We start from the raw sequence: 15,956 nt of genomic DNA, 5'->3' as shown, positions 1-15,956 counted from the left end.
CCCTTTTATATCCAAGTAGCAATCAAGCCGTCGAGGTCTCTTTAAATGGCATGCATTTCAGTCTTTGAATGAGGTGCGTCTATACAAACGCTAAACTCCAGACGTTTACAGCTTATCAGACTTCTTGCTACACCACAGCGGTGAAGTCGAAGGGGGAAGGGCAATTTCCTATGTTGGAGTTTGAGCACTGACTTCCGCCATGCGTTACCTTGGTAACCGGGTCGCTGTAGCACAAACGCGAGGAGAGTTGCTATTGACAGCTTAGAAAGGCGTATTCAGAGTAAAAGTGTCAGTAGAGTGAAGTTAACGGAGCGCCAGCAGTTTAATAGCTGTCTGCTTTAATAAATATTTAGAAAAAAAACTGTCCAGATCATGAGCCAGAGACAGGTCCTTCAAGGTAAAGCATTTATTATTTACTAATTTGTTTTGCTTTATTTCTAATGTCATTTTGGGGGGTCAAAGTGAATATGATCACTGTGCAGTAGTATCTGAAACATATTTTCTTTTTTAACAGTTTTTGAACAGTACCAGAAAGCAAGAACACAGTTTGTACAAACTATAGCGGAATTAGCTACCAGGCCACAAAATATTGAAACATTGCAAAATGCAGGTAAGAATGACCTATGTGTAGCTGCCCAAAACGAAGTGACAATATTGTTAACCAAAAGCACAAGTTATCAGCCCGTTCCCTCCAGAATCAGGGACAAATCCAGGAATGATCAGGCACACTTAAAAATAACTTGAGAAGTTGCTAGAATAAGATAAGGTGAATACGCATGTATGGGGGGGGGGGGGGGCACTACATACTACCATTATTCATTGTATTATTCAGGGAATATGTTAAACCGAGGTCCTATCTGCTTGAGTCAGTGGTAACTCCGGTGGATGTAAAAGATCCCACAGCATCTATTGAAAAGAGTAGCTGAAATTCCCCAATGCCGTGACCACATTTCCCCTAGTAATAGTATGTCTCCTGAAAAGACACCACTAACCTTGTGGGACTAACACAGTCAACAAAGGATAAATAAATTAAAGTGTAATCCATCACCTTTTCTCCTGAAATTGTCAGTTTTAGGAGGGATTAGGAAGAACAGAGCAAAATTCTGTGCCAAAAATCAGTAATAATTGGGAGATATGAGAATTTATAGTGTGGAGAGACATGCTTAGTTTTTGTCACATTTAGTATGGATGACACTGGTGTGGCTATTGATGCTGGGCTTTGCCATTGGCAATTAATGTTGTTGGGTTACACCAAACTATCCCTAGAAATTAAGTTTTGCATTGATGAATATACAGTATCTAACTTTATGAGCAAAGTAAATGAATACAAAGTACTGGTTCTTTATGTGCGCTTCTAAAGTTGGTCTAAGTGATTTTACAACCGTCAAAAACTGATTCTGAAAAATGGAAACCTTTTATTCATTTTCAGCATATTTCTGGGTGTATCTAATGATGAGCATGCCAGTATCTGTCTAGGTAGCCATTAGCCAGAGCACTGCAGGGGTTTCACCTTTTAAAGTGCTCAGAATGGGACATTTTTTATGGAGATGCAAACCATGTCCAAAACCAGCGCAAAATATAGGCTTCACCTTTTTGTCAAAATAAAAGTTCACTCTTGTAAAATTTGAGTTGTTTTTGTTATTTCATATAATATCAGGGAGTTTCAGCTACAAAAAAGTATTTGGCTTATGCAGCTATTCCAAGGAAATTTAGGAAATATTTTTGTCCTAAAAATCTTAGGACATTTGCCATTTATTTTGTTTTTTCACTGGATGCAATGGCTCAAAATAGGGACTGTCTTTCATAAAGTGGGATATAGTAAACCTCATTGCTGTATTAAACAGTTTCCCTAAACAATGTAGACAATTACTAAACAATATATGTAACATTGTCCTGTGATGCAAAATGATTACAGCAACAAGAATTCTACAACTGTGATTTTTTAAATCTTTGTACTAATTTGAAAACAAGCCTTCCACACTGATTGAAGTCATGGGCTGTCTTGCAAGGATTCTGTGTTTCAGTGAGAGATATCCAACTTTAGACATTTTAAAGGTTCTTGCTTTTATGTGTCCATGCAGTAGAGCTTAACATTTTTGATTTACATAATTACAGCTGCATGGGTAAATTGATGATTTCCTAGGTTGATGGTGAATCTGGTGAAGTCATCATGATTGTTGAATGACAATTTTTATTGCTTTATATTTTTACATGGTGGATTTTAGTGGAGTGCTGTAAAATATTCTACATATTTTGTTCAGAGCTTTGGAATTATTTGAGCATCATGGTGGTTTGAGGTTGAATCCTGACTTGCAGTTACTTTCTTTGTTGCATTTGCCTGTTCTCCACATCTGCTCAAAATTTCTTCACATCTTCTAGATTCCTCCCACTTCCTAAAATGTGTTGGTTGACTGTATAATATCCATGTGCTTGACCCTGCTGTTAAGGTATATAATAGTTCAGAGTTCATAGCTGTTTACTAGACTATGACTAAGAAAGGCCTGCAAAGATCGGTTTACTTACGACTTATATATATATATATATATATATATATATATATATATATATATATACATATATATATATATATATATATATATATATATATATACAGTGTGTGTGTGTGTGCACACGTGCGTTATTGTACTAGCAATACACAGTTCTTGAAAATGAAAAGAAAACAACTTTAATTTAGTAGCAACCAAGTGGAACTATATAGGCATAGATATATAAATATATAGATATATATATATATATATATATATATCCAGGGTAATTGATCTGTCACTTGCTCTACAATGTAGTATTTCCTTAAAGGGTGTTTCTGCTGTTTAGGTCTAATAAAAGTTTTCAGCAAAGTGCATTCCCACCAAATGATTACCACCACTGTGGAAATCATTGTTAAAGTCTTAACATAAGCAGTGTTCGAATCAAAACTCTGAAGTCATTGACTTGCCATTTTTCTAAACTGGTTTTAACGTGTCCCTTTAGAATGAAATAAATCTTGCCATCCATTCATAATTAAGCTGCATAGAAATTTACTTGTTTCAAAAAGTGGACACTGATATTTACATGCCTGCCTCACCCAGGAGAGTGGCCATCTGACTGAAGGCCTCCCAAGGGTTATTGCTCCTGATGACTGTTGATTTCACTGCTGCTGCTGCTGCATCTGTATTAGCATAACTTTGGCTGCATAGTAAACATAGCCAGCCATTGGCATGTACCTGGATTGAGTTATCCAAATTACTAAGTATTTCCTGATTTAATGTTTTAGGATTACAGTGTTTTGGAGTGGTCTCAGTGCAATAACAGCTGTATGTACCAGCTAACTGATGTTATTCAATGACAGGAGAATGGCACAGTAACAAAATCTTTTTTATTTCTTTTTCACCACAGAAAAACATTGTTAGCACCTTCATGACCCAGCCTTTTACAGACAATGAGCTAGTTTCTTTGACAATGCCTTATGCTGTCCTCCTGTCAGTACAATAGCATCTAATGAGAAAGGTTGTCATGCTGAAAGCAGGCCTTCCCACTGGCAACAAGGCTGAATGCAAAGCAGTCCCTCTGAGTAGAGGTCGCTGGGGTTAAGGCTGACAGCAGAAATGTGGTATGTTTTGGTATTCCCAGCACCATCATCATCTGTGGGAATAAGTTTCGTAAAACTGTTGGTGATTTCCCTGCCCATAGTTTGGTAAGACCCTGAGATGCTGTAGTTTAAAGCAAACAACGCATGTTTTGTGCTAAAATGCTCATTTACACCTTTGTACAAAATTCCACCAAAACCATACTTGTAAAATGCAACTATTGACCCAAAATATTATATATCTCAAACACATACAGAAAACAGAGCTGAAGAAATAAGATAATATGAGAGCAATAAATAAATAAAATAACAAATGGATGCCTGAGCATTATCATTAATTTATTAAAATAATAAAACAGGCAACTTTTTGGACAAGTCATTCTTCAGTTTCTAATTGTTTTAACAAGTGAAACACATAGCATTTATAGTAACATAAGTATAACATGAAACAAGTCAAAGCCAATATTCAGTGGTACACTTCATTATTTATGTTTCTTCCTAATAGTTTTGATGCTTTATGGCTTCAGTAAAGGTACACAGCAAATTTTGTCATTAACATTTGGATGGACCTATAAGTGGCTTCCATCTCTCTTCATGAAATACTTTATTATCAGTAAATCAAGAGCTACCTTCTGGAGAGAAGAAATATTTTCTTGATTCAATTCCTTTATGAGCATGGTCACTACATTAGATTATAGTATGTGTGTCCAAGGTGATTTCATAGCCTATCAACCAGATGACCTCAAATCCTTATTCTAAAATTTTCTACTTTATTGTGAAAAAAAAAAAAAATAAACCAAACACTCTTGCAAATGTGTCATAACTATTAAGTAACAAAAAATTGGTTACCAGTATGTTTTTCAGGTATGAAACTAGTTTTTGTCTTGTCCCTTTAAGCATTTTCCAGTGTTTATTATACTGCTTCTTGCATTATAATGATGTACAGAATAGTTAGTAATGTTCTTGGGTATATATTTACACTGCCTTTAATTTCCCAGAAGTAGCGAAACTTCTAGGCTCATTTGTATTCCCAGGGCAGTTACAGATAGTGTTTTTTAATAGATCCAACTACATTTTCATTATGTCTTTTATTTACAAAAACTGCACTTGATTCCATGTGTTCCAGTTTGTAAATCCACCATATCTGGTTTGTTCCTGCGGAGATGATATTTTTTTCCTTGCAGTGTATTATGTCTAACATGGAGGGATTGAGACTGGAAGCATGCAAGGTAATATTAGTGTTTATTGCTCTCTGTAACCTTGGCCTACAGCTGTCTCTTTTGTACACTCCTTCATCTAAAAATGCATTCACACTATTACCAAATTTTGTGTTGACTTTAAAACTCTTTCAAGGTTTATCTTTAAGCCTAGCTATCTATTCATTAGCAGTACATCTGACAACAGAAAAGGTCTCAGTAACATATTTTTAAAATTTAGGTTGGGATTCAGAAACAGCTTTGCATTGCAGTAGATGATTTTTTTGTGATGAGTGGCCATTTGACTGGTAGGAGTGATTCAAATGCACATTGAATAAAATTTGCAGGAAGTGGAGAAATAACTTGGCCTTCATAATACAAAAGATAGTATAATCACATGGAAGTAAGTAACAGTATGAAAATGAGGGTGATGGTGGATGCCAATGAGGGTAAACAATATGGCAGGGTGATTCAGAAATGTGTATGTTCCATGCAGAGATATGCTACTGCCAGAATTGTTGACAGAGGCAAAGTATTCCCATTATAGGTAGTAGAGTATGAACACATATATGGGTAACTGCTGCATTAGTCAATATTTTATTTATTTAACATTTGTTTACCAGGAAAGTCTGACTAGGACAGAGCCTATTTTCAGTGGAGGCCCGGGGAGAAACGCTCCAGATGCATGTCTTTGGAGTGTGGGAGGTAACCGGAGTACTTGGAGGAAATCCAAGCAAATGCAGGGAGGGCATGCAGACTCCACACAGAAGGCACCCCAGCTGAGAATCGAACGGGAGAACTTCTTGCTGTGAGACTGTAATGTTAACCTCTGCACCACTATGCCACCCAATATGTATATGCAAAAGGATTTTGACATGACTGCTAGTCACAGAGGTGTACATTGCTGCCCTTGTTTGCACTAAGTCATCTATCTGCAGCTAACATACAATGCTCTCTGTAACAGAAATAGTGGACAACTACAGTGTGGGTAAAGGCACTATACAGGAGTGGGTTGAAATGTGTCTCTGTGTCTTACATTCCTGCATATGATATATCTCCCTCATATGCAGGCTTGTGGGATGCATAATTTACCCATCCCTGTGGACATCAAGGCATGTGCATCTTTGAGAATACTGGCTACAGTGAACTTTCAGAAACCAGCAGTGGATACAGTAGGTGTACCCCAATCATCTAGCTCAAGGATACTGCACCAGGTTCTTGATGCCATGCTGCTGCATGGGGGCCATAAACTGCACCCAGATTGCAATAAAGGACCCAACTGTGGAGCAGGGACAACATTATATCAACTGTAAGGGGTTCTACTCCATCATCTGCCAGGTGGTGTGCAATGTACATGATATAAAATACAGTGTGTCTGTAGACCACCTAAGCAGTGCCCAAAACTCCCACATTTGGCACATGTGTGATTATTAGTGGTTTGTCTCTGGATGGATGGAGATTCTTGGCAATTCTGGATATGCCCTGCAGTCATGACGTATGACAAAAATTAGAAACTCACAGACCATGGCAAAGAATGCTTACAATAATACCCTATCACAGAATGTGCCATTGCTGAACACGTGTTCAGTCTATTAAAAGTCCTTTTTCCACTCTCTGTACATTTTTGGGTATTCACAGCAGTATGACCCTGCAGCATGCAGTAAAATATTTGTACTATATGCAGCATTACACAACATGCTAATATAAAGACATTTAGTAAGAGAAAGTCCTGGAGTCAGCAGTGGAGGAGGTGCCTGATGAGAAGGCTGTGAAGGAACCAGCTGCAGGGGAGGAGCCTGTGAAGGAGGAGGTGCCTGATGAGCCTGTGGAGGAGCTGGATGCAAGAGAGGAGATTGTGAAGGAGGAGATGCCTGATGAGCCTGTGGAGGAGCCAGCTGCAGGGAAGGAGCCTGTGAAGGAGGAGGTGTCTGATGAGCCAGTGGAGGAGCTGGATGCAAGGGAGGAGACTGTGAAGGAGGAGATGCCCGATGAGGAGTCTGTGGAGGAGCCAGCTGCAGGGGATGACTATGCCAGAGGAGTCAAATGCAATAAGCAGTGTCACTGGCTAAGAGGCCACATCTGGATCATAACTATGGGCCAGAATAAGCAGTGCATGTAACAAAAAAGATGCATGCAAACCTTAATTCAGGCTATGCTATATGATGTATAGAGTGGAATCCTTCTTTCACCTAGAAGCATGCCTAGGTATAAAGAGAAGATAATTGTCTTGAATAATTGGCTTTTTAGCTTTTGTTGTTCCACAGGATATCCAGCATTTTAAGCCTGGGATGAGACACAATAGACAACCTTACTTGTTTTGTAAGGGATGACAAGTTGTCCACATATTGGCAAAAGGGCTTGCTGCACTCATTGTGCCATTTTTGTGAGTCCATCTAACAGACACCTCAGCTTAGCAAATTCTTCAGCCTTAACTTTGACCACATTAAGATGGCACTTGTCAACACCAGGAGTCTCCATAACAAATTGCTTCATCTTGAGGTGCTCCTGCATGTGGAACATGTCCATGTATGTGTAGTTATGGAGACTTTGTTTAAATAAAAAGAACGCTCTCCCCCATACCCGGGTTCTGGCCTTACCATGCCTTCAGGACAGGTGGAAACTGTGGTGGTGTTTCCATATTTATCAAGGACACATCTCATGTAGACTGATATCCAAAAACACACAGACCATGCCCCAAGAAGTTCAGTTTACCATGGAGTAAACATCTACCAGTCTGTAGCATGCTACAGAACCTCCTCCATATCTCCAAATTATCATGTTAGATTCCTGAAAGTTTTAGATGAAATTCCTATAAATGATAACTCCATAATCCTAGGTGACTTCAACTACCCAATCAAACATTAAATCAGCTATATCTCTAACGTATGGTATTCCCAGAAATTTCTGGATTTGATAAATAGGAATTCCATGGGCCAGATAGCAAACCAACCAGAGGCCAAAATATTCTGGATCTAGTCCTCACTTATATTGCATCTACCATTCCACTCCCTTTCTATCCTTCTGCAGTTATGTTGGACTATATACTTGTGACATTTACTCTCAAAACCACCATTCCACTGTAGCCAATATCTCCACATCTAAGGACTTCAAAATAGTGAACCTTATACATTATATGATGAAATCTCTAGATTTTCCCATAGCATTACTAATGTTGCCACTGATACAGCAGCTAACTTCAATGCATAGATCTAGCAGTCATAGCTAGAGCCAACTGCAGTGGGAAATTAAAAAAAAAAAACTCTGTGGTGGTAGCATTAGAAGGATCAGTAAAGCAACAAGTGAACAGAGGTCTGCTTCTGAAGCAAAGAAAACCTACATATCCTTTTTTAACTATGTTAGAAAACTGAGGAATAGTGCTTAATATTGCTCTGAACATTTCCTTAATGGGATCTCCACTCTGACCCAGATGACATAGTGAATATACTAGCAAACAAGTTCTCTGCAGACTTTGCCCACAAAGCACCTATTCCAACATCACCATCCCAGATTCTCTTGTTCTCTATCATTAAAAAGAACATGATCTTTAGGTGTTATCTAAAACAAACAAACAAAAAAACACTTCCTGCATGGGTTTTGATAACAAACCTAGGTGATTATTAAATAGTGTCAGATTCGCACCAAATCTCTTCTTAAATTGTTTAACCTAAGCCTCGCCACAGGCTGTGTACCTGAATCTAGATCAACTGCTGCAGTATTGCTCTTGCACAAGGTGGCCCTACCACTCACCATGGGAATTATAGACCCACCAGTCTTATGAGTCTGATATGTAAAACTATGGGCCATATCATAACAAATCTCATTAATTATGATATTAAAAATCTCATTAAGTTTGACTCACAAAATTGGCTTCTTCAAAGGGAAATCTTGCATGTTAAACTTTGCTAATTTCCTTAAGAGGGTTATACAAGCTATTGACAGTGGTCATGCTTTTTATGCAGCTTATCTTGAATTGGTCAAAGTATTCAATACCATACCTTATTCCAGAATTGTAAGAAATCTGTAATCTTTTAATATAGATCTGGAAAGATAGATTGCCAGTTGGCTAAATGACAGAACCCACATAGTTCATCTTACAGGTATCCCTTCAAGCAGTGCTAAAGTAACCAATTGAGTCCTCCAGGGGTCTGTGGTGGGTCCTCTCCTGTCTGTTGTTTATTTCTTTGATCTCAAAAATGAATAACCAGGACCTCTAGTTAACCAAATTTGCAAATGACTGCAAACTAGATGCAATTGTTAAAAAAACCCTTTATTTATCAGAACTCTTCAGGAAATGGTTACCTTGGTTAGTACCTGGTGTAGAGAAAATGGGCTTAAATCAAACAGTAAAAAGGGTAATATTGTTTCTTTCAGAAATCAGAAGTTATCCTCAGTCCAAAGTATGGATAACACACCCTTGCAAAATGAAAAAGTAGTCAAGGACCTGAGTACTTAGGTCAACAGTTCCCTCTCCTTTGAGTATTATGTAGCAACTGCCATCAGGAAATCCTTCTGCTTAATACAACTAGTAGCCAAAGGTATTTTGTTTAGATGCAGAAATATTATATTCCCTAGTTTCAGCACTAATCAGACCCAGTATAGCGTACAATCCTTCATTTGGTATGTATCTTCAATGACCTCTCACTAAACTTGACAAGCCCCAGAAGTTCCTAACAAAAATGTCTGGTCTTAAGAACCTTAGTTATCAGGAAGCATTGAAAGCTTTGTTCCTGTACCCTGAGTCCCATAGCCTCCTGAGGTGTGATCTTTATATAGCTTACTGTGCCATTAGAAATCTGATTAGCTAATATTGGAACCAGAGACCTGAACCCTCATCAGCAGAACACAGAAAGTGATCGAGGGAGAGAGAGAGAGAGAGAGAGAGAGAGAGAGACATTACCCAACATCTCACCTTCCTCCAGAATAAACATTCTCTGCATGTTAAACAATGTGATTTTGTATTTTTTCAGATTAAACCTGGATGACTAGATGGGTGCTGTCAAGTTTATCTCGCAACCAGCTGAGCTCTTCCTCCTTGAGAAGGGCGGAAGAGCCTGAGGGTGGATGTAAGCAAGGTGTACATAATCATTAGACTAACTAGTTGTGCTTATCTGTTGGGATAATTGAAGGAGTTAAGGTCTTTCATTTTCTTGGTTAAAAATCAATGAGACATTTCTGTTTGAGTGATATGCTTGGATTTGTATGTAACTAAGGGAGTATTGCATGCAATGATGGGACAGATAAGGGAAGAGTCCAGTGCTAAGATGACTACTTTGAATGATCTTCCGTTAGAAATTAAAAAAAGCCAGCTAGAACGATTTTCTGACTATGGAAACATAATGATCAGGTGAGAGAGAGAGTTGTCTTTGTAAGTACCCAGATTTCTTTTGAAGATGAGTACCACTTGTAACATATATGGTGGGAGTAGTTTTTTTTTGATGAACACCACTATGCTGCACTTTTTACATTTTCTTGAAACTGTTTTCAGTGCACTAGGTACATGCATATTCAAGCACTTGGAGCAGTTTAGTGTCAGTGGATGAGTGAATAATAGTGCCCAGCTCACAGTCATCAACAAACTTGGTCAACCATGTCATCAGGAATATTGGCTTGGGCGTCTGCAAAATAAATGCCAAACAGGACAGTGCCCAGCATTGATCCCTATGGTAATCCATTAGCTACATTTTTGCATTCAGGGAGGGTACCAGCAACTTTCACAACTAGGGATCTGTTGGATATCCAGTTTGAAATCTAGAGGAAAAATGGAGGGGTTTACATTAGGTTTGTCTGATTTTTCAATTATACCAGCACACCAATAGTGTCAAAAGCCTTGGCTAGGTCAAGATAAGCAGGGTGGTGGAGTGATGACTTACCATAGTCTCTGTAACCTTTTAAAAGACGTTTACTAAGTTCAGGAAGACAGCACTTGCTTTTCACAAAACCAAACTGTGTGGGGTCTAGATCACTTAAGTTGTGTATGTCTACATAAATTTGTTTTGGTATGTTATGCTCCCTAGCTTCTTTATATATAAGGACACCTTTGTGCATGGGCTGTTCTGCAGGCATTGGGAACAAGCCCTATGGATAGGCTGAGGTTGAACAGTTTAAGTAGAGGCTCAGACAGTGTCTACCTGGCACTGATAAGAATATAGCCTTGCATGTTATCTGGTCCCATACAAGTCCCATCTGTAGGAACAAAACATCCCCGGTCTGGTCTGTGCTGCTTATTATTCTTATATGGAAATCTTTTGCTCGATGTAGAACTAATACAGAGCAAGAGAAGGCAGTGTGTTGTGGGATGATGGACAAAGTTGGTCATCTGGGAAATCTTAACACCTAGCCATTTTCCAAATGATTGTCCCTTAATCACTGGTTGTTTGTATACAAAAGCATTTATCTCCAAAACAGTTCAACTTTTTGTTTTGAAATTTGCAGAAGATGCTGCAAGCACAATTCTGTGTAAAATGGCATTCGATTCTGTTCCTATCCTCAAAGGCAAAGGAGCAGCTACATCTTGAATTTTAATAAAAAATAATAATTTTTATGCCATTTTTATACCTCAAAGTAATCACAGAATATAAAGATCACTTTGACAGAAACTCGTATTCTTTTTAGGTTTTAAATCAAGTAGAAACCAGTTTTTTATTGGATTTAGGTTAGAAATCACACCAATGTTATAGATGCATGTTTTTGATAACTTTTAATGTTAAGTTGACCCATCTCGCCTTTCTTCTTGCTGTTTGGGTTCGGAGGCGATCCTCGGCTCCGGCTCGGCCTTATTCTATAGCTTGAAAGCTATTTACTGGCTCGAGGCTAACCCTTATCCCAGAATGCCCAGCGTCAGCTACCCAGATTTCCTTTGCCACTTCAGCTGCTAGGTTGATTCGTTACTAGTTCAGGCTTAATATAGTTTTTTCTATTATTATAATTGTGTTTTCTTCAAAATTGATCAAGTTTTTGTCTAGATATAGTACTTTATCCCTTATCACCTTGCTTATTTGTTGTAGCTTTGTTGGCCATCGCTCCATACTTGCAGGCCTTTCTGTTTCCCCTGAACTCATTTAAATTAGAGAGTTCTCCCTCCTCCCCTAGGACAGCCATTTAAATTAGAGGCTCTCCTTTCTTTTCCTTAACTGTAAAAAAAAAAAAGACTGTTTGTTTCTTAGTTTAGTAGTGTAAGATGTCTAAAGGGGCGAAAGTTTCTGGCTTCAAAAAGTGTGACTCATGCTGTCAGAAAATGTCTCTGACAGATGGTTACACCAGCTATGTTTATTGTTTAGGGGCTGTGTGCCTGCAGGACTCCTGCTTTATCTGTCATGCATTTAGTCCAAGGGTCCTGCAGGAGCACAAAAACAAATTAATCCTTCGAGGATTATTGAAATCACAGGATTCCCCGGCTAAAGGTTCTCAGCCAGTGAAATCCTCTAAGTTTGTCAAGCCGTCAGCTCCATCCTCAGAGCCAACCCCTGGGCTTGAACAACCAAGTTTGTCGGTGCTGACTAGCATCGACAAGTCAACTCCTCCCTCGGCTCTAATTGCTACCTTGGAGCCATCTCAGAGCCACAAGCGAGCAAGATTTCCTTCATTGGAGCCGATCTGCTTGGTGCCACAGTCACCCTTATTAGGAAGTGAACGCCGTCATCGCACTTCATCCCACTCCTCTCGATCCTCTAGGTTATCGGATCAGGACGTGGAGAGAGTAGTCAGCAGGTTGCTTAAATCACAGGCCCTTGCAAAATTACTTTTCAGCCCACCTCAGCAGGTTGCGGCTCCATCCGCCTCCATCTCCATTCCTCCTCCGACTACACTTAGTTCAGAGCCGGAGACCATGGTCGCGCTGATAGTATAACACAACCACGCCGATCACCTCCTCTTCGGTTCCGATGTCAGCTCAGATCACCTCGATTGCACCGTCCGTCGAGGGATCTGGGCGCCAAAGCTCTCTCATCGGCTCCGAGGGGGGAAGTGGCATCAGACCCTTGTCCGACCCCGCTCTCCCTCTCGGAGCTTTGGCGCAGGTGAACACGGCTCCCACATCAGCCTCGTTGCCGTCGCCCTCGACGCGGAGAAGGACGCCAGTCTCTTCTAAGCCGGAGCTTTCTTTGCCTCAGGGTCGGGATGCCTTCGCGGTCATGTGGAGTGTGCTGTCCCCTGAAACAGCCCTACTATCAGCCCCATCGGCTCCTTCTTTTGTGGTGTCTGTGTCAACCTCTGCTCCTCCTCCGGCCCAGAAGCATAGGGAACCTATGCCCCAGGACATCCTATTGGGTGACCCCTCTTCTTCCAAGGCCTCCCCTGATCACTCAGAGGAGCCTCCCCGGAAGAATAAGTGCAAGAGGAAGCACCTAGATTCCCCAGAGTCTGTCGCCTCAGATATAGACCTGGATGAATTGGAAGGGTCCTCCAGGTCCAACTCAGAAGATGTTTCCTTTTCAGACATCCTTGAAATGCTTAGGTAGAGGGGTGGCTGGTCTTCCGTAGCCCCTACCGAGGCCAAGTCTGTATACCTGGAGGCATTCGGTTCCCAACCGTCCACCTCCTGGGTGTCTCCACCTTTCGATCCACTCATGTCTGTAGTCAGCTCCGGATTCTGTGGAACCTACTCCAAGGAGACCAAATAAATTCATAACAGCCCCCAGGACAAACAATTTCTCATTAAAGGTGTGCCAGTTGATGCCATGGAGGTAGCAGCAGCCACCAAGAAAGAGTTAGCAGAAATTTTTTCATCTGCCCATATACCAAACAAAGAGTCTAGGACGATGGACAGATATGGGACGTGAATGTTTTCCTCAGCAGCCTTGTCAGTGAGGTCCCTGAATTATCTCTCTCATTTTACACGACTTCAAAGGGATCTTCTAAAAGAGCTTGGAGATATCCTACAGGATCCTACAGCTGAGGTAGCATCAGCCAAAATAGCTTCCCAGCTTGTGACTCAATTCAATAGTCAACTCCTCCATGAGGCTGATTTCCTATGCAGCTGATGGAGTGAGCAATGCCGCAGGTACAGGAGTGGCTCTCAGGAGACATGCTTGGCTGCGGCTGTGTCAATTTGCAGAACAATTTCGAACATCCTTCACAAATACTCCCTTTGATGGCTCCTCGCTTTTTGGGCCTCAGGTGAAAGACACGCTTACCAGGTGTGAGCAGGAAGGCAAGACTTTCTCTGCCATGGGAGTCCGTTTTTCCACTCCTAACAGACCTTATCCCAAAGGTCAGAGGGGTGGAAAGATGTGGTTTTGAAAGTCACAGGGTCCCTTGCTTGACACATGTGATGATTTTTCCCCCAGGAGCAGAGGGGGAAACAACAATGGCAGACGCCGCCCTCGTGGCAGAGGGGGACCACAAAATCAGGGTGACAGAGAAACTTTCTCTGCCAAACCCTTCCAGCAACCCTGATGGGTTGCCCGACTGCTCACCTCTGAAGGCAGTCAGGGGAAGACTTTCCCTGTACCCAAAAGCCTGGCAAAATATAACAAGAGACAAATGAGTACTATCTATCATATCCAGAGGTTACAAAATCCCCTTCCATCAACCCCCTCTAAAGTCAAAAAAGTCCATCCCAAATGTCCCACCCAATCTAAGGGATAACGCAGTTATTCAAGTTTCAAAACTGCTAGAAAAAAGAGCCATTCAGGAAGTCCCCGCAGACCAACTAGGATCTGGAACTTACTCAAGATTCTTTTTAGTACCAAAAAAGACAGGGGACTGGAGACCAATACTGGATCTCAGCAGATTGAACAAATCTGTACAAAAAGAAAAGTTCCGGATGGTAACACTGCAGTCCATTCTCCCCTTTCTGGGTCAGGACAACTGGATATGCTCCATAGATCTTCAGGATGCTTACTACCATATCAAAATGGAAGATGCTCCAGGAGATTTCTTTGCTTCCGGGTAGGGGCTAGTCATTACCAGTTCAGAGCTCTGCCGTTTGGTCCCACCACAGCCCCCAGGGTGTTCACCAAATGTATGGCAGTAGTCATGGCTCACCTGAGACGTCAAGGATTCCAGGTGTTTCCCTATCTAGATGACTGGCTCCTAACTGCTACCACCAGGCATCAACTCTTAGAGGCACGGGATTATACAGTATCAACCTGCACCCAACTAGGCATTACAGTAAATTTCGAAAAATCTGCCTTGTTGCCTTGTCAATCTGTTACATATATAGGAGCAGAAATAAACAGAAAACAGATGTTTGCAAGGTTACCTCAGGAAAGAGTTTTCTCTATTCGCCAACAAGTGTCATTTCTAATGCAGAGCAGAAAGATCCAAGTCAGACATGTCCTGCAAGTTCTAGGCTCCATGGCAGCTGCCATTCTTCTTGTACCATTAGCGCGTTACCACATGAGAGTCCTTCAGTGGCTACTCTTCACGCAGTGGTCCTTCCAGGAACTACCCATGTCTCACATGATCCTGATTACAGAAACATGCAAAAGGCACCTCTCTTGGTGGATGGTCTCCCACTGGTGACTCAGGGCAGACCTTTCATTCAACCCCCTCCGGTAGCCACGGTGACCATGGACACCTCCCTGATGGGGCAGGGGGGCATTATCTAGGCAGGACAGTCCAGGGCATGTGGCAACCTCATGAGTACGATCTGCATATCAATGTCCTAGAGATGAGAGCGGTGCTCCTAGCATTGCAAGCTATTCAAGACTCTCTTCCTTCCGGGACTATTGCAATCCAAACAGACAACATGTTAGTTGTGTGGTACATCAACGAGCAGGACGGGACCAGGTCCTACCCCTTGTGTTGAGAAGCCCTCAGGCTATGGCAATGGGGATTTCCTCCCAATGTTTTCTGACAGCAATGCACATTCCTGGGAAATCCAACGTAATAGCGGACAGGCTCAACAGGGCTATACTCATGCCTCACGAGTGGTCTGTGAATCAGGAAGTTGCGGACCTTATCTTCTGCAAATGGGGCCAGCCTTGCTGTGATCTATTTGCCACCCCCCTCAACAACAAATGCAGCAGCTACTTCTCCCTGCTTCCTCCTCCAGGTCAAACTCCCAGGGACGCTCTAGTCCACGATTGGCCTCAGGGACTCCTTTATGCATTTCCCCCCTTTCCCGTAATTCCAAGACTCATACAGAAAGCAAAATCGTTGGGTTGCAAAATGATCCTCATTGCCCCCAGTTGGCCTCGACAGATATGGTTTCCGTTCCTGCACCTTCACCT

General features: G+C 41.3%; 1 protein-coding gene across 1 annotated transcript in view; it reads left to right on the top strand.

The window, feature by feature from the left end:
• The first annotated feature begins 223 nt into the window (after positions 1–223).
• Positions 224–15,956, top strand: part of SPAG6 (sperm associated antigen 6) — an 812,261-nt gene continuing 796,528 nt past the window's right edge. The window contains exons 1-2 of the mRNA XM_044064563.1: positions 224–397; positions 515–610. Of these exons, the coding sequence (XP_043920498.1) occupies positions 373–397; positions 515–610 (121 nt within the window). The 5' untranslated portion in view covers positions 224–372. The remainder of the gene's footprint in view (positions 398–514; positions 611–15,956) is intronic.

This window comes from Protopterus annectens, chromosome 3.part0 (assembly GCF_019279795.1).
Source record: "Protopterus annectens isolate FY-2018-M chromosome 3.part0, PAN1.0, whole genome shotgun sequence".
NCBI classification, from domain to species: domain Eukaryota; kingdom Metazoa; phylum Chordata; order Ceratodontiformes; family Protopteridae; genus Protopterus; species Protopterus annectens.
The sequence above is the reverse complement of the archived record's forward strand: the minus strand, read 5'-3'. Positions and strand labels throughout refer to the sequence as shown.